Below are 25,256 nucleotides of genomic sequence, written 5' to 3'. Positions count from 1 at the left end.
TTTCCCTAATTTCCATAGAATTGTTTTATGGTTACAGTTTTATTGTTATAGCAGCATATAAACTTTTCTCTCCCCATCTGCCTTTGATTTGCATTGCTCAGCTGATACACTCAGCCAAGTCCTTGCTTTGCCTCTGTAGCTGTGGGATGGAAAGTACTGTGGGGAGAAGAGAAGGAATTTACTCTTGTCCTGCTCAGCCCTGCTGAGCTGACCTGCATGGCACAGACTGTTACATTTTCTGTCATGCCAAGCAGAAACAATGTCACCAACACCAACATCCAAGGAAGGGAGGTGGCTGTGATGAGCTGTAATCAAGCCCAGGAGGTGGCACTAGTAACAGAAGATAAGCTTTCAAAGCCTGGCCCAGCTCTATTCTGCCCCCAGCTCAGAGATATGCATGTCTGGAGCCTCTTGCAAATGAAGCCTCCTCAACACCAGTTGAAAATCTCACTGTGTATTAGGGCTAACTCAGCAAGCACAAAACCTGGAGTCGGGCTCCTGTGGAGCCAAAACAATTTAGTTGCCTTCCTTTGAAGAAATTCTTGACTTTACTGCACAAGCCTAAAATAAATAGCCAAAACTTGCTTATTACAGTCAGAATGAACTTTTCCATGGAAGGCTCCCTTCGAACTGCTCAGCAAGCCACCCATAGAGGGTCAAATGGATTAAGGGAGTTGGAGTAAAAACCATCAACTTATAGATGTGGCAACCCCAAAACTACCAAAGTACATACATACTTTCCAAGTACAACTTGGAAAGTTGCACCATTTTCTTCTCAACTCAGTACCAGTGTTCAGGAACCACAACTGAGAACCTGGGCACCTGCATCCTGTACAGTCTCAATGCCAGCACTTCTCAGTTCCCAAGGTTGCTTAATTTACCCTAAGTACAAAAAAAACTCCAAAGAAATACACATTGAAGACTTCAGAATGATCTCACTACTGCAAGAGCTTAAATATGCCACAATTCTGCGGCATGCTGTATTTCTCTGCAGCAGGACAGTCTAAAAACTTATTATGAAAATGTTCATCTTTAATGACTAGGAACAATACTGAAAACAGGAAATGTTACTTTACGGATCTTAACTAAAAAGATTAGCTATGAATAGTTGGAACTGAAGGCATCAGACAAGTTTCCAAGAGTTAATTAGCTGGCAGGGGAGCAATGCATGCAACAGAAAATCTGGGAAAAAGGTGACCCACAAAAGCCATCCTAGTTAGGATATACACTGTTTCCAACCATGTTTCAACACGCCATCGAACTGTTACATACAGCATAACTGGGTGGATCTTTTCATCAAGACTGACAAAAGGGAAGTTTTAGGGAAAGTTTCCAGAACTCCTTCAGCTAGCTCAGACTCCCCACCTACAGCCAGAGGGTCCACTAGCATCATCTGTAAAAGGAGAGTGGCGCAGGCTTTCAAAAATGAAAATTACTTTTATTTTTCACTTTGATACTCATAAGACTACAACTGCTCAACAAGGTAAACATAACAGTTATACAAAACATATGTAATTATTTACAGACTTAACTGTACAAAATAATTTAAAGCTTACAAAAGTTTCATGCAACCTCTGCTGACTGACTGACACAGTCTAGGAAATCTCCTTGAAGAAGCATAGAAGATCTTTGAGTTTATTTATTTAATGGATCAAAAAAAGGATGCTGCAAGGCTTCATCAAGAGTAATTCTTTTGGCTGGGTCATATTCCAGCATTCTGCGAACAAGGTCAAACAGACTTTGATGATCTGTGTCTTGGCAATGCATGAATTCCTGAAAGAAAAAAGCAGGAGGTATTTTAGAGAGAGCTTTCCCAACTGCAGTCTAGCAGAGCAATAAAAATGCTGTCTCCTACCTTGAGAGGCTTACAGCGTCTCCTGACGTAGCGGCCCGCAGAGCTGTGCTCGTCCCAGTCCAACTGGTCATGGTGAAAATAGTGTTTTCTGCAGGGCAAGGGGAGTAACAGCAAGTTGGTGTCAGTGCACACAGCAAGCAGATGCTTTTCCAAGAAGCTTTAAAACACCATTAAGTGCTCCTGCATGTATCTCTGCATCTGGGAGCTAACATTTTTTTAATGTGCATTTATTCACAGAGATCTGCTGGGCTTTTATTATTGCTGCCACAATAATTAGAATACAGTAGCTGTTTTTTTAATTACTTGAATCTATTGCAATTGCTGCTTTCCAAGCTTTTTCCTGGTTTTCAAAATGCACTATAATCAACATGACAACCATAACAAACATATACATTATCCAACCCAGAGTTACTGGAATTCTACTTTAACATGAGTTACAGAATTATCTACATGAGCTGGGCAAGAGTACAGCTTATGTAAGAAAGAAAACAGATGATCAACTCCCAGGACCTCTAAACTTTGGACATAGAGGGCTCAGGGGAGAAGCCTGTGCTGGCTGCTTCTCCTTGCCCTGGGAGTGAGAAACTCCTGCTGCATGGAGTTATCTTTGAGGAAGAGAGAAAGATCACTGAAGCACATGTCTGAGGGATAGGGAGGGGCAGTAGAAGAGGATGTCAGCTGTATTAGTAAGCAAGGACCCTCTTCTTCCTTGCAGTAATTATTGTGATGACAACATGTTCTTCATTCTGAGAGTTTAAATAAAAATTTATGTCTCATACTGTTGTGGTAACCATACCAAATTTTGCTTTAAAGACTTAGAAATATCCATACTCAAGTTACAGTTCAAGAGGCTGACAATTCATACTAAAATCAGAAAAGAGGACTACTGTCAAATAATTAAGGTTGCCTATGAATCTCTGTTCATCTGCAAGAACTCATAGCTTACAATGGAAACTTTGCAATTTCTCTTGTAAGAGAAAATATTAGGGAACTTACCACTTCTACAATGAACATACCTGGATTTCTTGATCATGTGAGTGGGCAGAGGCCCCAGTATTCTTTCCATCATTGCCAGGTGTTCTTTACTATCATGAGTCTGTGTGGAAAAAGCAATGAAAGCACTTAGCACATTTTTCTCCTCTGAGCCACTTGGTAACAACAATCAAACTGCAAACAAGTTTTTGCCAGAGCACTGTCACAATATCTTTAAACTTTGCCACTTGCAATTATTAAAAACAGATTATGCAATGTAGATTATATAACACTTTCCACAGTGAGGATGACCCTTGACCAACAGTTCATAAACCAAGTATTGTCCAAGTGTTTTCTTTACTCTTAATTCCAGCAGTAACATGTCAGTCTTCTTCACTCAAAATGCCAGAAAAGATCATCTTAGATACTCTGAAGGAGATATCAAAGATGTAACATTTTCCTGTATGGATGCTGGTTTTTCAATCTCATCTATATAATCCTTAAAAGACCATGGGGGAGGGAGGGGGGTTCTGCCTTTTACTCAGTTAAGTGCATGTCATTAAAAGATTAAAATCAGTAGTCAGTAAGAAACACATTCTATTTAAGCTTACCTGAAACACTGTAAATCCCAGGTAATATTCAATCAGAATACAACCAATACTCCACACATCACATGGCTGAGACCATCCCAGTGCTGCAAAAAAGGCAAAGTTTGTTTTACTTTTTAGTATATTCTCAAAATGCGTATCCCACAAAGCACACGTTCAGTTTCCACACATTTACAAATGCCCAACCCATTCCCCATGCCCCCCTCAAGCCCTGCTGCTTGTTTCTGGTTTCAGAGTATTTCTTTTACTGTTTACTCTCAGTAATTTTACCCCCACCACCTGAGAGATGGCTGATTACCAGAACCATGAACAACTACTTCGGTTTATGAAGTAAAGACATCTGAATGAACTGCAAAGAACTTGCAGAAGGTTTAAGAGTCTTTACTGACCTAAAATAACCTCAGGAGCTCTATAATGTCGTGTAGACACTAATGTGCTGTGATGCTCATCATCAAAAGTCGCACTTCCAAAATCAACAACCTTGATGTCTGTGTTTTTTAAAGTGCGTTCATCTCGTTTCTGCAAGAAACCAAGGTGCTGTTAATACTTTTCAAAAGCATGCTTAGGCAAAAGGCATCATCACATCATCTTCAAAGTACCAGTTAGCATAAAATGTGTAACAAAACACTTCCTCCAAATACTTTAATTCCTGTGCAGCTCAATGCTCCAAGAAAGAAGAACGAATAACAAAGTGATTTAATCTCAATACCCAAAACAGCTGAGTAAAGACCATTCACAGTAACAAGAGTTCTTTTCCTCTTTTGTTATAACCTTAAGTTACTTGTTATCTCTTCTTTTTTTTAAGAGAAGTTTCAATGAAGACAGAAGTGCAACTCAAGTTGGGAGAAACAAAGAACAAACTTACCATTTTGGCATTGTACTTCACTATGTAATCAGACTCCACAAACAAGATATTTTCAGGTTTTAAATCTGTGTGAGTTAGTTTATTATGGTGTAGAACTACAAGAAAAAAGAGAACAGTATTCCATAATTTACACATTAAATTCCTAAAGGAGAAACCAAAACACACCCATATATTTGAAAGGAGTATTGAAATTTACTTACAGTTGATAGACTGGCAAATTTGATAGGCCATGTTTCTAATGTCATTAATATGAAATGGCAGAAAGCTGTTTTCCTTAATAAAGTCATAAGTACTGAGCCCCAGGAGCTCAAAAACAATACAGACATGGCCATGGTGATCAAACCACTCCAGCATCTGGACACAGCGGCTTAAAGGAGAAAAAAGAGAACAAATGAAAAACTATTGAATAAATCACCTTTCTCAAATCCTTGGTATGCTGACTACTCAAATCTCATACTTACAAGTTGCTGCTTGGATCCATGTTGTTCAAGTGCTCCAACACCTGTATTTCTGAACGGGCTGCCTCCCGGTACCGACCAACATTTTTCACTATTTTAACTGCTACATGCATTCCTCTCCTTGGAAAGAAAGGAAAGCATAGCAAACTGAATCAATTATTCTTAAATACCCACAACCCCAAAGCAGCTTGATTTTAATAAAAGAAACACAGGAAGATTAAAGGTCATGGAGAATTATGAGTTGGATTAGGGGAATTTGATTTAAGCATGCTGCACTCAACCAGGACAGGTTTTATTAAAAAAAAAAGTAATCCTGATCTTTCCTTTCTCAAATACTTATAGTACATGCTTTATTAATGACTTCTCAGTGTTATCATCTCATCTGAAGCAGAATAAACATTAGGAATCTGCCAGCAGAATGATTAAAGAATTAACGAAGTTTTCATTTGAACAAAAATACAACACAAATTTGATGGTTTTTTTTTTCCTGCAACTTGCTCAACTTGTGCTGGCTCTTTTCCAGTGTTCTTATGGAATCAGGGGAATTGAGTAATTTCTGAAGTTTGGGTTATGAGCAGTTTATACCAGTGAAAACTGCCCTGCACTGAATGCCTGCATGCATTCAGACTGTAAGGCTGTTACTTGAATGGAACACAGACACAGCTCCTTCTGTCCCATTTGCTCTTAGACAACTTTTGTCTCTGCAGAGCTCTTTGAATTCTAACAACTTCAGAACACTCTCTGCCCTCACAACATGACCTCAAACTCCAGAACAGACTTCACTTATGAAATGACAGAATGAACAAACCAAAGGTAGAGGAGAAAGTACTAAAACCATGTCATAGAACTGCTGATATAAAACATACAGTTAAAATAGTCTGAGTTCTAACAACTGCTAGAACATACAGAATTAATGGAAATACAGTTAAGTTTCTTCTCTTTCACCAGACATGTCCCCTACATGGAAGCAATAATTTAATTTAAAAAGCACTCCATACTAGGTTACTGTTGATTAAAAAAACTTTAAAGGATAATTTTGATTATGAAAACTGAGGATAGCAATTTACAGCTCAAGCAATTCCAAGCAACTGCTTTCCAGAAACTGCTTCCACTAAGAGCCAAAAGTACTTTCTCAGTATGTCACTGTACCACCTTTAAAAGTCTCCCAAACTAGTTCTGCACTCTTCAGCTGCTCTCACCTTCTCCAGTTACAGCAGCAGTACTTAATAGAAACAGAAAAATGAAAGAAAACAGAGTTCTCAATCATTAAAAAGGGCATTTGGGCTGCAACCTTCTCTTAAATAAAACATCCTCGAGCTTTAATTTCTGATCCAAGTATATTTTATCATGAGATCCACTGATAAAGATAACCCAACACTTACATATCATGATCTATGCACTCCACTACTTTTCCAAAAGCTCCTTCTCCTAAAGTCGCAACAATTTCATCTAAAAAGAACAAAGATAAGTTAGAATTATACAACTACTTAAAGGAGAATGAACATATTAATGTAGATTTTAAAATGTGCCATTACAAAAGCATAATTACTTTAAATTTCAGCATCAAAATGCATTATTTTATTGGACAGGAGTCATGAAAACAGTTAGCCAAAAAACTATCTCTTGTTCTAATCTCAAGTTCATTTACTAATTGGAACTTTTTGAACACAGTATTTAAATTCTACAGAAAAGAAGATATGCAAAAAAACAAAAAAGCACAAAAAAAAACAGAACAAAAAGAGCAATGAGATTTCTTTAGCCCCCCTCCTCTGACATACTATTCTAAACAGATTTTTTTCTGAAAAGTTTTTTAAAAGTGTTGAAAAATGTTCTATACATCTTGCTCTTAGAACGTCTCCACTTTCACAGATCAGGTGACCCTCCTCATCATCCTCTACACTCCTGGATCTTTTCCTTCGGTGACTCTTCTGGGAACGGCACCAAGATCGTCCAGCCAATCAATATATCAGAGTGAATTCAGGGCAGAATACGCAATTCATTCAGCGGGGAGATATTCAGGCATTCAGTTACACACCAGGCCACGAACAGTTGGCAGGAGCAATTTCAAATTCAGTCCCCAGAAATTCACAGGGCACAGTTTATGTTACAGAAGAAAAACATGGCAAGGAACAGATTTTCAGATAAATACTTAAAGTGATACAAGCAACAGAAAAAAAAAACAACACAATTTTGTCTCTCAAACAGTGGCTTAATTGAAGACAGATTAAGACTGCAACACTGCTATTTCTAATTCTTGGCTAGCAAATAGCAGAAACCAGTATTTATGTACATACCTAAGCTCTCAGTCAGGTGAAATGTTTCTATTCTTAAAACATCCACTCATGTAAACAATTTTACTTCCCTCATGTTTAGAGAGGGGAGAAAAATTACTCTGAAGTCCTTAATTTGCATTTTATTATCTAATACACCTTGCTGTTCTACTGCAGAAAAGTGGTATAAAACACCTGGAAGTGTAGATGCATCAGTGGGCATCATGACAATCATGAGAAATTCAGAGAGTGCACCTTCAAAGAAGGCAAGCAGCAAACTTATCCCATCTCATAAAACATTAGGTGCCATTAGCTGGGCACAGGGCTTATCAAAGCTTTCTGGAATTAGGTGTAAAATTGTTCAAATCCTTTTACCAGACATGCACATTCATACTTTCAATTCATGTTAAAAAGGCATGTCATCTCAATTGCTTTTAGCAACAGGGTGGATAGCATCTCACAATCTACCTGAAAAAACAGAGTTCACTATGCTGCAGAGCTAAGTGACAACTGTACTTTAAAAGAGGACAGCTGCCTGTCTTCAATTTCAAGATAACATTTTTCAGATCAACCCCAGTGATTTTGACTACCAACCACCTACATTCCCAGTGTACAGCTAGTATGATGATCCCACCCCCACCCAACAACGATCCAAGAATCTCAACTAACAACATATTCACATGCTCCACAAACAGACTCAAATAAATACAAATCCTTTTGCAATAACGTATTCCTTAAAGTACCGTGGATCAGGAATTGCAGCTCTAGCACTCATTTAAGAAGTCTATTACCACTAATTCATGAATAATAAAGTTAAAAATTACTCATACCGAATGCGATTGGTGACTGGAGCAATGATGTCTCTTATGCTTCCTTTTATGACTACTTTTCCTGCTCCGACCAGAGGATTTGCTATAGTGATGATGGTGACTCTTTTCATAGTCTCTGTGATAATGCCTGTGGTCATACACTTCACAGAAGTCATTTCTGTATTCCTCAACATATCTCCGGTCATGATGGTCTCTTTCATTTATGGCTCTATCGTCCAAATAATGACTGAAAATATATTTTAAGTGAATGTTCTCCACTTCAAAAACTTGAGGTTCCAACAAGATAAGTGACCTGAACTGAGTTACACAGTATCTGTCTTTACAGCACAAATGTTTTTTTAATTGACTCCCTCCCCAAAAATGGTGGAGCTTTTGATGTTACTTTATTCGGAATTTAACAACATTGTCAGTCTCAAATACACGGCAGCCATCCACATGAACAATGTACAATCTGACCACAGTTTGCATAGTAAGAAACTCAGACTTAAAAAGGAGAAACACTTCCTAAAATTTACTTCAACTTCATTACAACCTTAAAAGTCACATGACAAACCACCTTCAATACAGAAATCATCCCTTCTATGCTTTCAAAGCTCCAGGTTTAAATAAAACCTAGAGACTGAGAGAAGTAGCATCGTTCTAAGTGCTCTGCAACCAACATTAAAACCTCAGAGGATCTGGAACGAGGATCTTTTGCACAGAAAACAGACCATTAAGAAAGCTGCTGAGGCACAGAGTTCCCTGACTGCTGTACGCCTACTCCTTCCAGCATTTTAATAAGCATGGGTATGAGCTTTAAAAAGAATTCCATTGGATCTTTTCAAGGGAAAAAAACCAAGACAAAACAGAAAATACATCTTTCCAGTGAAAGCAGTGTGGGAGAAAACACAAATCACTTGCAAATTAGTAAGAGAGATTCATACTTACCACTGTATTAAACGATTAAACAAACCTTCTCCTCCTTTTGTTCACATTAAATTAAAAGGCATCCTTTCCACTTGAAATTTAATACTGATTGTATTCAATACCAATATTTAACTGACACATCTGAGACAAACTAGTAACATTTACTTGCTTTTATCCAACAATTTCTATTTAATGGTTCAGGTGCTGTGTTAACAACTACCTATCAGGCTCGTCTTAAGTGAGCCAAACCATAAGGAACTGACAACTCTGGACATTCAAAAACTCCTACCCTGAAAACACACTTATTTAGACATGGTAAGAAACATTTGCACTACTCAGTTCAGAGTGTTATACCTTTCTGAAACCCGACTGGGTTTATAGTGCTTGCTCTCCTGGCCACTGCTGTGGGACCTCTTTCTGCGCTTGCGGCTGCTGCTGTGCTTCCTCTGATCCCAGCTCCTCCTGTCGTCCCACTCAGGACAATGAGACTGCTTTGAATGCCTCATCTCCCACTGCAAAATACAATAATAATAATAATAATTCTAAAAAATCAACAAACACACATGTAGGTACAAATTAACAATGGCAGTTTGATCAAGTATGACAGAACTAAAAAGGCCCATTTGTCCTCAGCTCCCTCCCCCATTATTTCGGTTTGGCGAGCAGACCCAGCTCCCTCATCCCAACACTAACACTGTTATGAAACACAAATCAAGATTAAATAGGCCAACTCATCCTCATTTAATAGCTTCAAACATGTCATTAAAGCCTGTTTTAAATGAACTCTCAAGTGACTAAGCACAATAGTATCCTTAAAGAGCCTCCTGTAGGAAGAAACCTTCCTCTCCAAACATCCTCTAACAAGAAAACCTGGATTTAGATCTTCCTACTGAATTGTAAAGTTACTACAGAAAATCAAGAATCAGTCTAAAAACTTCTCTCACTAAACTATTTACAGAACACCAGGACACAGTCACTTTTAGCATCAACCACTGTGAACTCTGATGGATTAACACAACTTTGGAGCACCTGGAGCCAAGTCACAACTTTTGCACCCTATTAGCATGCAGGACTGTGGGTGTTCTACAGTTCAGCTGATTTGCCAAAGACAAAACCCACCAGCTTCTGTTGCTGGATGTTAGGTGCAGGAATTCTTTGTTCAAACAGGTACATGCACAACTGAAAAAAAAAAAAAAGGCAAAGTAAAACACGGCTGTAGAATTAAAGAATGTAACAAAACCAACTGTTATTTTTTTTACTCATCTGCAGCAGGAGTTTTTTGAAAGTAAGAATAACCTTCTATATCTATTCCAGTATAGTCCAAAGAATGAATTCATAGAAGATAATAAAAAGTTTCTGCAGTAAGCAGTGACAGTGAGAACAGTAGTTTAGAGACAATGACAGCAATAGAGTAGAAAAATCATGACTGTAAATCATGTGTAAATTGTGCAAATCTGTGTAAATTTACAGAGAACAATGCCTCTACACAAAGAGAAGGCATTAAGTCGGAAACTCCTAGAACATGCAAATGACGGGCCAATTCTGAAAAAAAGGTTTTTTTGATACTTTCAGAAGATCCGTGAAAAGCTGGTAATTAAAAAAAAAACAACCATAAAACGACAGACATCTGCAACAATGTTTTTAAAAATCAAAAACATATTAACAAACTGTGCAAAACAAGTGCCTTGTACACATTTTAGGTGCGGCATGATTCACAAAAATCTTACTCACTTGTGAGTTTCTAATAAAAACAAAAAATACTAATGTAGCAAATGACTAACAAAACCACCTGAAAAATTTAAACCGACTTGGTGTTTCATTCACGTGCTTTAATTTCCTCTCTTCTTACACAGCTCCAAAGCTATTTTCCTGTATTTTCACCTTACATAATTCAGGCTCTGAAGCACACTCAGGTTTCAGTTACTCTTGAGGTGCAGAGCTCTAAACAGATAAACTCAGTTACGGATGAACTGAAAATTCTACTTATGGTTGCTTGGGATTTTTCTTTCCCTACTTGGAGGAAGGCAGGCTGCACAAAAGCTCTGTAATTAACAACTATCTAAATAAAATCACCATTAAATCGTCCTGCAGAGCAGGGCTTGGGGGCAGGGATGGATATTTGACACAGGAAGCTGGAGAAAATGCTTGAAGACTAACTGCTGCTAAACTACAATCAAATGCACATAGCTTTAGTGAAATTAAGACAAAAATTACAAATTTTGTCCCTAAAGGAGCCAAGTACACTTAAATGAGGAGGAAATTGCCAGAATCGCTCTGAGTCCATTTTACGCTAGAAGCCACCTTAAAATTTTTTAACTACGGTGCTCTATATGATTTTATGCGTCGAAGAACTTCACTTATGTAATACTGACAGCTGCCACGAACATATGCATTCCTGTAGCATGTGGAACTAATCCATATCACAGGCAGTTTTCACTCCCACATTTTGCCATAAGGCTGCTCAGGCAGGAGCCATTCCCCTTTCGAACAGACCCATGCACATCAGGGCCACGAAAGCCCCGCGGTAAGGTAAGCTGCCTACACAGCACTTTCTAAATGCCTCTCCTCAAAATCTTGGCAGGCGGAGGAGGTCAAAGGCTTTTTCCTTCGGGATGGCCAAAGTCCGGCACAGCAGATCCTGGAGAGGACACCCGCCGCCCCAAGCCAGGGCACCGAGCCCGTTTCCAGGCCACCTTCCCCGGGAGGTCTCCGGGGCCGGCGGGGGAGGAAGGGCCGGTCCCCGCCGCCACCTGGGCGGGCGCCAGGCACGGCCGGGCCGGGAGAGCCCAGCTCCGCCCGCCCCAGCCGTCCGCACCTCCGCAGAGACCCCGGCAGAGCTGCTGTGCCGAGAATCCTCCTCCCACCTCAACCCTCCTGAAGTAGCGCCTGATGCACCCCGCGCCGCGGAGACAACGCAAGCAGCTCTCCCACCCCACCCCCCACCCTGCCTCCCCTCCGTTTTCCCCGCTGCTTAGCCCCTCCCTGGAAACAGAAAGGACAGAGGAAAGAAACGAAGGTGAAAAGAGAACGAAGAAGGGCGGCCCTCACCACTTACAACTGGAACAGAAAGCGAGCGAGCTCCGTGTCCGCCCTGCGCGCACAGACAAAATGGCGGCTGCGAGCGCGGAGAAGCTGCTTCCTCCTTCTCCCTCGTTCTCGCGGCGTGTGTGCGCTCTGACGTCAGACGCACGGCGTAAGGGCCGGCAGGGCGGGAGACCCAGGAGCGCCTCCGCCCCTGAGGCGGTGCCACCGCCATGGCGGCAGCTGTAAGGGCGCGGGGCGGTGTTCCTGCTGTCCTGTGCCATCCCGTCCCACATGCTGAGCATCTTTGCCCAAATCGTCACGGCTTTGTAAGCCACCCTCATGGAGGAGTTCAAGCATGGAGGGCGAGTTCAGAGGCAACTCCAGATCTCCTCTCCTCATCAAACGCGTGTAGTAGTGCAGAAATCACCAATTAGCCCCAACCGCCAATTAATTCCTTCTAATGAACTCGCTAAACGCAGCGTTTAAGCAGTTTGATGATCCCGCAGTTAGGCCTGGCTTCAGGCTCACAGTTCTCTGTGGGGGCCGTTTCTGTGTAAAAACGGTAAAAACCCAATAAAATATTTTATGTGCTGGAGCCTGCGGGCCGGCAGTGTCCCCTCGGCCGTGACTCAGTGCGGAGCCCGTGGGGGATGTGGGATGGCGGATCCCGCTGAGTCACGGCCGGGCAGGTCAAACCCCGCGTCCCGGGCCTGAGGGAGCGCGGGGTTAGTGCTGGGCTGCACCGGGAAACTCGGCATCACCAACCCCTCCTGCCCTCAGCCAGGCACAATGCAATAAACCCAAAGAGATTGTTGCAAAGTGAAGAAAAGCACACCCCAAAATAGGGAAAAGTCGAACTGAAAGGCAAGCTTCAGATTTAGGTGCTCACCATTGGGGAAAATAGCAATGTTGAGGTGAACTGAAAATTCTATGTATGGTGGCTTGGGAATTTTTTTTCTTTCCCTACTTGAAGGAATATAGCAGTCTGGGGAAAATAGCAATCTCTGAAGGTTAATGGGTAAATTGAAAAATTCCTGGATTTATTGGCACTTTCCCAGAATAATTTTAGCAAGTGTTACCTCTAATACAACAAGGTTTTGCAGCTGAAGCAAAATCCAGAATAGCTAAAGTATCATTTACTTAGAATTTAATGAGTGCTGTTGTCCTTTTAATGTTAGTCCCAAATAACATTAGTAAATTGTTCTAAAATAAGAGCATTTGTGGTTTTAAAATTGTCATTTAAATTCATTTGCCAACAAGAGTAAGATAACAATTTAAACCTGGTTTGCACTAGAGTGGAAATCCTGTTCCTCTTCTTGGGTTTTTTTCTTGTTTCTTTCTTTTTTTTTTTAAGAAGAGAAACTAAGATTCAGAGCACTGACACCTGTTATTGCCCTCTGTGTTTTTAAAAATCTTTTAACCTCATAATTCATGTTGTATACCAAATCTGTTAATGCCAAATATTGCTTTGGTGCCATTGCTTCACTGTTTGTCATTTCGCACCTAAATGATTGGTTATTATTTATAAAAAACTAGTAATATCTGCCAAGCATTAAGAGTTTTCCCAAGATCCACTGATATTGTTTGAGGAATTCTCTCAGACTGCAAGCAGCTGAAAAAAGATAGAAGCATGAAATTAAATTTACAGGGAGTGAACATGCACCTGTGAAGGGGCAGAAAATATCCATGTACCTGACATTAGCCAACAGTACCACATAATTACAATTTTTCTCTAATTTCTTAATCCAAGAGGTGTGTCTAGAAAGATCATCTGGATTTTATGGAAAGTTTCTTGCTGGAAGGCTGATGACAAACCAGTGGCTGGTATTCCTGGCAGGGCAGAGAAGACAGGATCTGCCTTTCTTGCCTTGCTGCCTCTTCTAAGTTTTTACTGGGTTTTACCTTTGCTAATTTCATCTTCCCTTATATATGGATGACAGGGCCTCTAACAGGGTGTAGCAGTTCAGGGACAATTTTGGGAAATCACATTTAGTGGGAAAAAAGGAAATGAATGCAGAAGACTCTCAGAACTGACTTCCTTTGGAAGCAGGAAAATTTTGGATCTAGGATATTTTGGTTCTCTCCTGTTAGGAATAAGGATCTTCAGCCTGGAATAGAAAAGGTAGAAATAACTATTGTGCATTGTGAAAACAGAATGAATGGGAGCTGTAAAATTTTACTGGTTTCAGTCAGAGTCTTTCAGCTGACAGTTGAAAGAAGAATAAACCTATCAGAAGTGAATAATTGGACCTTTTTGAAGAAGAAAAGCAGTGTATAAACGTTAAACCACCTTCATATCAAACATACATAAAGAAATTTCCCTCTGAAGTAAAATCCTTACAGTGGATTTATAGAATGTAGCCTCTCTAGACAGATTGCAAAGCAGTTTCTGCTCCTGCTCTATGTGCTGAACAAAGCACTTTCAAAACCACCTCTGCAGACCACCAAAAGAAAAGCAGGATTAGAAGAAGTTAATTTTCCTTCCTGTTCAGGAGGTGGCAGTGGAGACACAGCAGTGGAGCAATGTCAGCTGGAATTTGGGTGGGGTCTCAGAGAAGGATAAAGTCAAGAGAAATTTGCTGCCCGTGACCAGGCTAGGTAGCACAAAGTGACAGTCCCTCTAGAAATGGCCATTTTTAAGTCAGGGATGAGGTGAAGAACAGTGAAGAATCAAACTAGAAAAATTCAGTCTTCACAAAGCTCAGGAAATTCATTTGAGTGCAGTTACAGTCAGTTCTGCTGTCAGCCCTTATGGTATTTACTTTTGTTGATGTGAGAGATATCCTTCTTTAATTAGACTTGCAATGCCAAATGTGTGCACAGCTTGTGGAGTGAGCAGCACACAATGCAACTATGTTTTAGATTGCTCTGTACAGCAGAGTACATGACAATTCAGTGTTACTGTGCTGCTGGGACACATTTGTGAGTGTATGAAAAGATACATTCAAACCATTTGCTTCAAAATACAATTTTATAAGGTTCCTCTTTCAAATGTCTTGCCATAGGAGGTGATCCATCCTCACAGCAGCTCTTCAGGAGATATGGATCTTATCGAGTTTTCTCATTGTTTGGATACAAAATTTAAAGCAAGGGTTGTCTGCCTTCCCCAAAGCCTCAGAAAAACTCAGAGGCAGAGCCAAAAGTTCCTGACTTTCAGTACTTCCAGTGCTGTGCTTGCTTTCTTTTAATTACAGATGTATTGGTTTTGTTTTTCCTCCCTCTGGTCTCAGAGGGTGGCTGATTAGGATTTGTTCTTTGCCTTTAGTTGTTTATGGATTTCTGCAGTTCCATGGTTTGATTTTTACATTGAGAGAGAGATTTTCTTAGGTTCCCCCAACTGTGTGGGAGCAGCTCTATCATTGCTTGGGAGCTCAGGGACAGAGTAATGACAATACTGTCTCTTTATAAGGGACTGAACTGAATGGGGAAAGAAAAACCACCACGAGAATTTCTAAGGTACATTTCAGGCAAAAATATATTATTCATTTCACAAATCACTGTAACTACTGATCAAGGGAGCCAGTGTCCCAGATTGTTGTGGCATATGTAAATTCAAAGAGATAATAAGAGCTTGGATGTGTGGATCAGCAGAAAGGCAAAGTGAGAACCCACTGACAGTTGCATTTCCATTCCATGAGAGTTTATTTTTATAAAGGAAAATTTTAAAATAGATTTAAAAAAAAATAATATTATGCAGTAGAATAGAAAAAATGCAAATATACTCACCAGATGAAGAAGAACAAGGTATGGTTATGGCTTAGGGACACATTTTCCTTCTTTAGGAGTTATTAGAATTTTTCTTAGAAAGGCAGTGACCCAGAAACTTTGTGTGAGTGTGGGCACCTTTGTTCATTCCCATGTGCACTGGGGAGAAGTTGTGGCCAGGTAATACCTGAGCTGTGGCCAGTGGCAGACTGGAATGGGCTGTGCTACCCTGAGCATGTCCTGAGCTGAGGGAGACGGGGACACCCTGGCAGCTCACCCTGAGCAGGGAGTGTTCCCTGCAGAGGGCAGGCTGGGTTTCACTGAGCAGGAATTGTTCCCTCCAGAGGGCAGGCTGGATTTTACTTTGGTGATACAGGGACCAGCTGGGCTCACCTTGGGCTGAGCTGAGCTGATCCACTCCCTTCAACTGAAAAGCTCACAGGGGTGGTTGAAACTTGGACTTCTCTCACTCTCTGTGGCACAGCTGGGCCTCCTGAGGATTGAAATGTTTTAGCCTAATAGAGAATTAGGGGCTTCACATGGGGAAGCTTGGATAAGCCACAGTTTACAGGAAATTCAGCCAGATGACTCAACAGTTCCTTTTGGCAAGAGGAGCTCTGGCACTGTAAGAACAGTGCTGAGGAAGGAGGTTGCACATCCATGCTGCAGGCTTTGGAGCCAGTGCCACCACTCCCATCCAGCCGTTCACCCTTGGTGACAGCAGGCAGGACCAGCTGTGCTGAACAGCAGTTACTCACAGAACCATCGTGGTGCAGGTGCCAAATGTGACATCAAGGGAACTCCACCACTTCTGTCTACACAAGTTTCACCTCCGAGCCTCTTTCTTCTTTATTTAAAAGAATTTTAAGCTGCTTGAACCAACGATGTCTCTTGCTGTACATTGTTACTGAAATGGGCCCCTCATTTCAGTAGCACCTCTCAGTTTATTATTTGCATTACCATCAGCAAAACAAATATTAAAAGAAAGCATCTAAACATCAGTTGTGCCACAGAGTTTTATAGAAACAAACTAAAAATACTCAGACCCAGTCTCAGCTTTTTCTTCCTATTATTATGAAGTTTCCATTCTACAACTCCTGTTTGGGAAAATACTTTGTTATGGGAACGGTGAATCTGTCTCCTTTCCTTGCAGTGCACATGCTTGAACTGCATGTGCGAGGATAAAGAGAGAAACAGTTGAGTGGAAACGAGAAAGAGCAGAAACCACAGGTTTCTTCCTACACATATATGGGACATCTCTTTCAAAGCAATGTGAGTTTCTTCACAGCCTATCCTGTAGAAATATTTCCTACATGTAAAACCAAAGGAAAAAATCCACACAGACAAGTATTTTTTTAATTATTATTCTTATTTGACACTCACATTACAAAATTTAGAAACCATAGACAGTTCAGGCAAACTGTTAAAACACAGTATAAATTAGGGGGGTTTAATATATAAATTCTATACATAGGTAAGTTAGCTGGAACATGACTGACAAAAGGATTTCATAACAATCTTACCACAACTGTATAAAAAGGCATGGGAGTAGGATGGGCACTATCATCATGAATGCAGGTTAAGACATTTTCCACAACAGCTATAAAGCGTAACAATGACCATGCTATTCTCGCAGTGTTTATGTGGGCTACAGGATGCATATTACCAATAACATTTTGCAAGATCTATGTACAGTCACAAAATCATAACAGCCACTTTCAAGTAACTTTACTGTTTCCTGCCTGTGCAATTAATAAAATGTTGGTATTCTGGGAATTTCTAACAAAGCTACATGGTTTGAGTATTATGGATGGGTTAAAAGTTGGAGTTGATGATTTTAAAGGTCCTTTCCAACTTAATGATTCTACAATTTTATGATTCTATGGTAGAGAGATTTCAATTTGACCTGAAAATGCTGATCACAACATGAATTTTTTAATTTAATGAAAAAGATACAGGAAAAGTACAGTTCCTCATTGCTATCACTCACATGATTAATACATACCACTCTTTTAAGTCATATTTGTTTCTTAGCTTGATTATTTTTAAAACCTAAAGTGATAATTTAGTTCCCATTTATCTAAGCACAGCTGTAAAAAGGACTAACACCAGAAGAAATGTAAAACTAAAATTTGGATATCTTTTTGGGTAATTCTTTGAAAGGACATGCTTCCCAGGTAGCCCTGGGCCTGTCATGCAACCTTTGAATTTCTCAGTCTGAAAATAAAGTTAGTTCTGCTTACCCATTTTTACTCTGTGCTTTTAGTCCGTGACTAAATAGTATCATTCTAATAGTTTTAAATACTATGTTCTTGGAGTTTAGTTAAGATGGTTGATATTCACTCTTAAAATCCAATCTTTCACCTTTATAAGCTGATGAATGCTAAGAGTTCTGGAAGCCAGGGGATAATTTGTTTTCCATCTATGTTGTCTACTAGTAATGATGTTTTTACAGACAACCTCCTAAGGGAAGTACTTGTACCTTTGTAAGAATCAGACTTTGAACCACTTGAATTTAATAGCTCTGCATGTGCATCTTTCACTAAGTTTTAATAATTTGGACAATGATATTGGAACAACTCCTAGTTCAAGGCAAGGACAGACAGTAAGTGATAACCCAGCTTGGGCTGCTAAAGAAAGACAGATGATGTCAACAGCCTAAACTACAGCCCCCATTTTCTCTATTCTGTTTGCCCACAGACCAATCTTCAGAAACCCATCATATATTCATTTCAAAAAGACTGGAATTTTTGAAGCATAATTCAATAATGAAAGCAGTGATGTAGTACTGACCAGTAATAGCTCACTGAGGAAGTTATGTTGCTCTGAAAGGTAGCTGGAATATGTCATTTTCTGTTCAAAATTCCATCAGATGGAGCTTTGCACCTTTTAGAAAGAAGGTTCCTTTACAAACATTTAACTTGCAGGACTCCTGAGCTCTGCACTCCTAAGTCTTCTGCATTCTAGGAGGCCTGGGAACATTGCTACACTGCAATATTAATCTGGGTTGGCAGTTTTAAGGCCATGGGGATGAAAAGAGAGAAGGATTCTTATTCTGTTATGACAGATCTGGAGTATGAATACAGAGCCTTTGTATGGCAGAGAGCTAGAAAAATGTTCCTTTGGCATTTTGTAAGAGCTGTTTATGGAGCAAAATACCACTTCTGTGGAGGGAAAGGCATCAAGGGAGGAGTGAGCAGTCCAAGCCACTCTGAATTTACAGCACTCCAGCCTGTGCTGGCCACAGAGCAGGGCAGGGAGCTCAGCAGGAGTGACTCTTTCTTAGCTTCTTCCTGCAGCTGAGGCTGCTGCCTGATTTTGTGTCTTACACCCGTGCAGAGTGTATGAAATACCAGCCATACAAGCTATCTGCTCCCTAGCTACACTGGCATAATGTAACAATGCAGGATGTGATGCCTTGTGTGGGCATTAGCTTTAGTGTACTTAGTGTTTTTTGCCTATCTGAAAATATGCAGAAAGAATTGTAAAAGAAATCAATACTAACCAGATTAAACTTCAGATCTGTTCCATCTAAAAACTGGTAACTGGTTCAGCTGTTACACAGAGGAGGGAGCAGTGGTTTCAGGGGAAGGGACACATTCTAGCCAATATTAAAACAAAATTATTGGTAATATTTTCTGCACCAGTATTTCACTATTCTCTCCTGCCTTCGCCTGCCTAGCTGCCACTAACAAAACAGAAGATATTTTGTTCCACTCTGCCACCATGCAGTGAAATATGAAAGTTAACAACCATCAAAGTATTTTTCATAATTTTAAAAATACTTATTTTTCTTAGACCTTAAAACCTCTGTCAACTAAGTAACAAATTCTTCACTGTTTTAAGTCCACTAGAGAAAACTTTTAGTTCAAAGAATTTTCTCGTAATCATTCTGTTGGGTGGGTAAGGAAGTATTTTGGTAATCATTCTGTTGGGTGGGTAAGGAAGGCTTTGCCTCAGGTGAACTTCCAAGAACTTTCTCTCCATCAAAAGGGGCATGTCCCAGAAAAGCAGAGTGCAGGCTCAGCTGTGAATGTGCACTGACCTTCGAGATCATCCCCTGGGGGTGCCTGTGCTGCCATCCCGAGAGCTGGGCACCCACACTTCAGGAATGCCCTGCACCACCTACAGAGGGAATTCCACTCCACAGGTGATGTTAGAAAGGACAAAAGAAAGGACAGCTTTGGCCTACAGTCAAGTCTCTGAGCAGTAACAAGGGGGCTTTTCCTTGTTTCTTTGTCACTCCCTAACCCCATTCTGCAACTACAACAATGGAAATAATCAGTTCACAGTCAAAGGGGGTTTAATTTCCAATGAGAGAATAATTTGAGACAGTATGGCTAATTTCTACCAGTATAAAAAGAGAAAAAGGTTCTTAAAGCCAGAAAGCCAAAAAGTAAAATTTTGCTCTCAGACATGAATTAATTCATTGGATCAGATTTAGTCCTTGAATTTGCTGCTGAAAGTTCAACAATGTCAAAGAAAACTTTTGCTAAGGCTGGATTTCACCCTGTTAAGTGCATCTCCCCTCTGAGAGTTGCACCTGGCACAGAGACTACACCAGCTGGCAATACAGTTTAATACCTATGAATAACTAAAAACTGTACTCCAGTTAATAATTGCAGGACTGCTCCAAAACTCATCAGAATTAATTGGAGTTTTTCCTCTGGCACATTGCTGTGCTTGGAATCAGTCTCATTCCATGGAACACAGTCATTGCTAGGCCAGGGACTGTTAACTGTGTAACATTTTTACATTGATATGCATAACTATTTTTTCTACTAATATGTCTTTTCAGTTGATAATTCCAATAACATGTTCAGTGATCTGAGCTCTGTTCTAAACTGGATTTAAAGTCATGTGCAAACCAGTGCTCATGTGCTTAAAAAAAAGGTGCATTATACTATTGCAATAAAACTTGATGAAATAACCAAGATATCAGGAAGGGACAGGCTTAATTTTAAGTGAGTGATTATCTTATCACCACTGACCACATCATAAAGTGTTCTTGAGCTCAGAAAAATATCTCTACATTTAAATTGTTTCTTATTTGAAGTGCTTTAGCAGCTGTCCACACTTTTTTAAAGTGACACCTCAGCAGAAGCTGTGATTGCAGTTTGCTCTATCCACATGGGGAGCTCCCAGAGATGTACAACAGGATTGTGTTCATGTCCTAAGAGGGGGAACAATGACAGTCTAATCAGGGTGCTCTGGGGCACAGGATGCTTGAGTGCTTGACTCATTTCGAGTTTCTGTCCTGAAAATTTAGTTGTGCCCAGCTGCCCTATATCCATGCACCTTTAATTTGGTAATGTGATCAGTGTGGATGTGAAATTGAGGGCAACACTGTACAATTAAGTGTCTTTCAAAAGGCATTGAGCAAGTTCATCTACTGACTTCACACAAGCTGAAGGCACATAATTCCCTCTTTGCTTTCCACTGAGCTTTATACCCATCCTTGCATTGCAGGATGGCACATGCAAGAAATGGAAAAATGGGACTTTTGCTACCATTCTGATTACACTGGAGGAGGTGCAGAAGTGATTTCATGTATTTGGGTCTTTAAAGATACTGCTGTATACCAGAAACTGAGTTAATGCTTCTGCAAGACTGTGTCATATTCACATCTTGCCAGCTTAGGTGTTTGACACCATCAGAGCAGACTTACAGGTCTAGCTTTGCCCTGTTCTCTGTGTAGTATTAGTTCAAGCAGCTGCCAGGAGTGAATCCACTCAAAGAAGCAGAATTAGAAAGCCACAACATTACTACAAGTAACTTGTCTAGATTTTTGTCTAATGACTGCACACCTTAGAGTGGTTTAGTGCTTGGTGGGAAGTGATCCTTTCTTTTCAGCATGGCAGGAGTTCTTTATGCCTCTATAGCAATAAAAATAGATTACTAGACATGTATATGGTCTCATTTTCATGTAATATTAAGACATTTTTAGAAGAAATTTATTGCCCAAGTTGTTCATTCTTTGTTTTCAGCTGTACTGGTGCTTGTTGGTGAAGCACGGCTCTAACCCCCTCCTGCCAGGAGCTGTTCACCCTGGTTAGGCCACAGATCGATTAGAAATGCAACTGACAGCTGCAACTTAAGGCTTGCATTGTTTCTGTTTAAATAGGATTCAGCTACAAAATTCTGTGAAGACGAGCTATGTCTCCTGAAGTCCGTTTTTTAAAAGCACTGTCTTCTCATTTTAAGTTGTTTTGCACCCTCATCTCCAAGTCATTTTGCAAAGAGCAGTGAATGTCTCTGGAGATCAAACACTACAGATTAATGTGCCATGCACCTCTACAAAGCAATAATTGCTTCACTACTCCCCAAGAGATGAGGATGTTTAGCACCTCTGAAAAAAGACCTTTTAAATGTCTGACTACATAAAGGCTTAAGAATAATTTAGTGCTTCTGACAGTCCCACTAAGCCCTTAATACCCACCTAGATCTGACCTTTATGCTTCCATTTTAAGCACTGAGGTCTGAAAGTTTTGGACTACAAAAGTGATTTAGTTTGCAACATTGATAAACTTTAGGAGATCTAATTTAACCTGTACTTGCAAAATTGCCCAAATTCATGGAAGGTGCCCCAAAATATAAGGAATTATAATGAGAAATCATATTTTAATTAATTGTCATGGTTTTTAATCTCACCTGTACCAACCTCTAGTGGCTCATTAGAAAAGGAGTGAGGATTTAAATTTTAAAAAGCAGGTTTTAAGAAAGGGCCCATCCACCTGCACTGGGTTTCAGATAAGCAAAACCCCCATATTTCCACTGTGAAGTCACACTGTGCCTAATAAAGATATGCAGATAGTAAAAAAAAAATGACCATTTAGGAAACACATTTAAACATTAGCATTGTTGTAGATACATTTATGGTTATTGCTCTGGATTCATCTGAAATTTAACAGGTTTTTAATGGCTTCATTTTGGAAATGGTTCTGCCTGAAGGAACAGCTATGTGTATAGTTCCTCTGTATAGCTCTTAGCTCATGTACAAAAATTAACAAACAGCAGATTCACAGTATCAGCAGAGCAGTCATCATTCCATAGCTGCAATGATGCTGTACCATCATCCTTACATCCTTAGTTCTTCCATACAAAGCTAGAATAAACACATCAGAGTTTTATGTCCCCCCATCTGAATTCATGTGCTGATCTACAGGAAAAGGAGACCTGAAGTTCAGCCTCAAGCCCTGTTTGCAAATCCAGAAGAATCCATCCTGCTCAGCTCAGCAAGCCCAAGTGGATTCAGTGAGCCAGACTGGGCTCCCTCAGGCCACAGCCCAGCACAGAACTGCTCTGCAGACCCATCCAGCCTGGAGTGCACCACACAGAGCATTCCCAGGCTGCTGCCCTCAAACTCCAGCCTGCCCATGTCCCCATGTCCCCAGCTCACTCAGGCATGGACAACTTTGAGCCTGGCAGAGGGCGGGAACAGTTCCAGTTTTCTGGCTGAATAGGCCAACACAGCCAGGTTTTGTGATTACCCTAATTTTTCAAAACACCACAGCCACTTGGAATCTCTCTGTGCTGAAATAAAATTATTACTGATTTCAAAGAAAGGGTTACATCCTTCTGTTGTAGGGAGAGAAGGACTGGAACATCTGAAAAGGTAGCACCAAGTCAATAATAAAAATGCGAAGTTCAGTATGATGTGGCATTGAGGTTTCATTTAAGCTTTTTGAGATATTTTCTGGGGCAGTTAGGAACATTCCTTCCACACACAAACAATAAGTCTACTGTTAGGGCTTAGTTTTGAATCTAATATAGTTCATTATCATTTAATATATCTATTACAGTAGCACCTTGATTATTGTACAGCTTTAAACACAAGACATTGTCCCTATTTCATGTTATCTGTAAGGAAACTGTGAACTTTACATCCTAAAAGTAAAAAAGACAAAAATTGTTATCTGCTCATGAATGACAAATTCTTTAGTGCATTCATTCCAGTCTGAAACCCTTTGTCTTCTTAAAGCATACCATGTAATTCCTAAGTTCAGAGCAATTAACCCCCATCCTCCAAAGTATCATGTTACAAAATAAACAGTACTGTGTCAATTGGAACCCCATAGAAATGGTAATGCAGTACCTTTTTTCTTTGAGTGTGATAAAACCCCTTAAAAGAGGCAACTCAGCATCAATAAATTTAGGGAATACACTACATACATTAAATAGAGGTAAGTTGAGTCCAGAGTCATTTGCTTCTTCATTCAACCTCAGAAGTGGTGGGGATGTCTTCAAGCAGCACCATCAACCCTCAGTACCCTCCTTAGACCGGCCCAGATTCACAGTAAGGAAAGCAACAACCGCGGTGGGAAGATGAACTAAGCAAGAGTCACACTCCAGGCTGTTCTGTAAAAATCCACGGGGTCAGGACAATGTTCCCATGCTGACGTGGCCTATATGTGACAGACGTGTGTGTGAGCAGTGTCAGTCCTCATCCCTGCAAGCTCCAACCTGCAGCAGTCAGTGCTTTGTTCAACAAGGCTGGGGGACTGCTGATGCAAGGTTAAGTTCTTTTTTTTCTTTATTCAGCAATTAACCAGATTGCTGTTGTCTGTCTTTGATTTAATTTTACAATCCTCAAAGGTTTAAAGAACTGCTGTCTGAAGCACCTGCTTCTGAAATACTCTTGTGTATTTTTGCTTTCCTTTCTTATACTTTTCCATTCTCTGTTGCAGTACCATGATTCTCCCTGCTCCTGGCTTTCTTGTATTTTCCTTCAGAGGCAAAATTACAGTGATCCTGATGCAGTTTGGGCACAGCCACAAATAGTCTGTTTGTCCTTCCTCTCTCTATCTCATAGTTAGAAAAGCATCATTGTGCACACAGTTCTGTTGATTTCAGTGGATGAATCCAGTTCATCCATCATGTTAGGCAGTCAGAAAAACCCAACAAAAAACTCAAACAAAATAAATTGTCTAAATCCCAAACAGGCATCTTTGGAATCAGTAGTGCAAAATGTTTGCGGATTTCTTTTCCTTGACCTACTGCAATAATCTCTCAATCTTCAAGTCTTTCCTAAAATAGTGGATCTGTAAAAGTAAAACATAAGGACAATTTAAAAAAAAAAGCAAATGTAAAGGTTTGGGTTGTTTTAATCACTGTCTTCATATTCTTATTTATGTCAAACCATTTCACATCTCTTAGAAGAGTTCTAAACTGTTGGAAGATCCAGTTGACCTGGGGCATTCTTCATCTGTATCAGGCTTGTGCATGGGTACAGGAAGCTGAGGGTATTCTTTACAGGGAGGATAATTTGAGATTAAAATGAGCTTTTATCAGCGCAGCCTTAGCTCTGCAAATTAGTTTTAAATGGAAGAGACCTCTCTCAGGGGTAATAGCTTAAACACCTGGACTTCACAAGCTTTGATAGCAGAGCAGCTGTTTGGAGGTATTTTAGAAATGAACTGATAAAATGAGAGGTTACCTTAAGGATTTCCACCTGTCTTTTTCTGTCTGGTTCTCTGGACTTTCACTTTCATAGGAAGCCAGATACAAACCTGGAAACAGTAAATATGTGTTATTTCCAATAGCATCAGTAACCCACATCCCTCTGCATTGCTGTACACACAGAAAGAGAAACTGTAGAACTTCATGGTCCCTCAGGTAGCTGGTGATCAGTGGGACACTGATGTTTAGGTCACATGTCTACCTTGGAAAGCTGTTAGTTAATTTTGATGGAACAGTAAAGGAGCCCAGAGTTAAAATATGTTAGCATGACCTTCTCATTACAATATTAATGGTTGAAATGTCT

General features: G+C 40.2%; 2 protein-coding genes across 7 annotated transcripts in view; both read right to left on the bottom strand.

The window, feature by feature from the left end:
* Positions 1 to 1,417: 1,417 nt before the first annotated feature.
* Positions 1,418 to 11,970, bottom strand: CLK4 (CDC like kinase 4). Of its 4 annotated transcripts, none has more exons than XM_054643051.2 (14): positions 11,820 to 11,965; positions 9,884 to 9,943; positions 9,119 to 9,276; positions 7,859 to 8,084; positions 6,596 to 6,686; positions 6,141 to 6,207; positions 4,762 to 4,878; positions 4,501 to 4,667; positions 4,301 to 4,395; positions 3,825 to 3,954; positions 3,439 to 3,521; positions 2,872 to 2,951; positions 1,856 to 1,943; positions 1,418 to 1,773 (listed from the first exon to the last, which is right to left on the bottom strand). In XM_054643051.2, the coding sequence occupies exons 2-14, from the start codon at positions 9,935 to 9,937 to the stop codon at positions 1,636 to 1,638; spliced, it is 1,494 nt and encodes a 497-aa protein (XP_054499026.1). In that variant the 5' UTR covers positions 9,938 to 9,943; positions 11,820 to 11,965; the 3' UTR covers positions 1,418 to 1,635. The 4 variants fall into 4 exon arrangements, with proteins under 4 accessions (XP_054499026.1, XP_054499025.1, XP_054499028.1 ...); XM_054643050.2 differs by having other exon boundaries at positions 11,813 to 11,948; XM_054643053.2 differs by lacking the exon at positions 9,884 to 9,943 and having other exon boundaries at positions 11,820 to 11,970.
* A 4,871-nt stretch (positions 11,971 to 16,841) lies between these two features.
* RASGEF1C (RasGEF domain family member 1C) overlaps positions 16,842 to 25,256 on the bottom strand; it is a 72,036-nt gene continuing 63,621 nt past the window's right edge. For all 3 annotated transcript variants that reach the window (XM_077186267.1, XM_077186268.1, XM_077186266.1), the window contains 2 exons: positions 24,930 to 25,002; positions 16,842 to 24,534 (listed from right to left, as the gene is read on the bottom strand). In XM_077186267.1, the coding sequence (XP_077042382.1) occupies positions 24,510 to 24,534; positions 24,930 to 25,002 (98 nt within the window). In that variant the 3' untranslated portion in view covers positions 16,842 to 24,509. The remainder of the gene's footprint in view (positions 24,535 to 24,929; positions 25,003 to 25,256) is intronic.

Source organism: Agelaius phoeniceus, chromosome 15 (genome assembly GCF_051311805.1).
Source record: "Agelaius phoeniceus isolate bAgePho1 chromosome 15, bAgePho1.hap1, whole genome shotgun sequence".
NCBI classification, from domain to species: domain Eukaryota; kingdom Metazoa; phylum Chordata; class Aves; order Passeriformes; family Icteridae; genus Agelaius; species Agelaius phoeniceus.
The sequence above is the reverse complement of the archived record's forward strand: the minus strand, read 5'-3'. Positions and strand labels throughout refer to the sequence as shown.

Bases quoted from the DNA above. Each gene is read 5' to 3' on its own strand.
- CLK4 (XM_054643051.2), bottom strand. From the start codon at position 9,937: ATGTACCTGTTTGAACAAAGAATTCCTGCACCTAACATCCAGCAACAG. The intron at 6,208-6,595 runs GTATAGAACATT...TGTTCTTTTTAG, and splicing joins AGACGTTCTAAGAGCAAGAT to ATGAAATTGTTGCGACTTTA. The intron at 3,955-4,300 runs GTAAGTTTGTTC...GGTTTCTTGCAG, and splicing joins TGAAGTACAATGCCAAAATG to AAACGAGATGAACGCACTTT.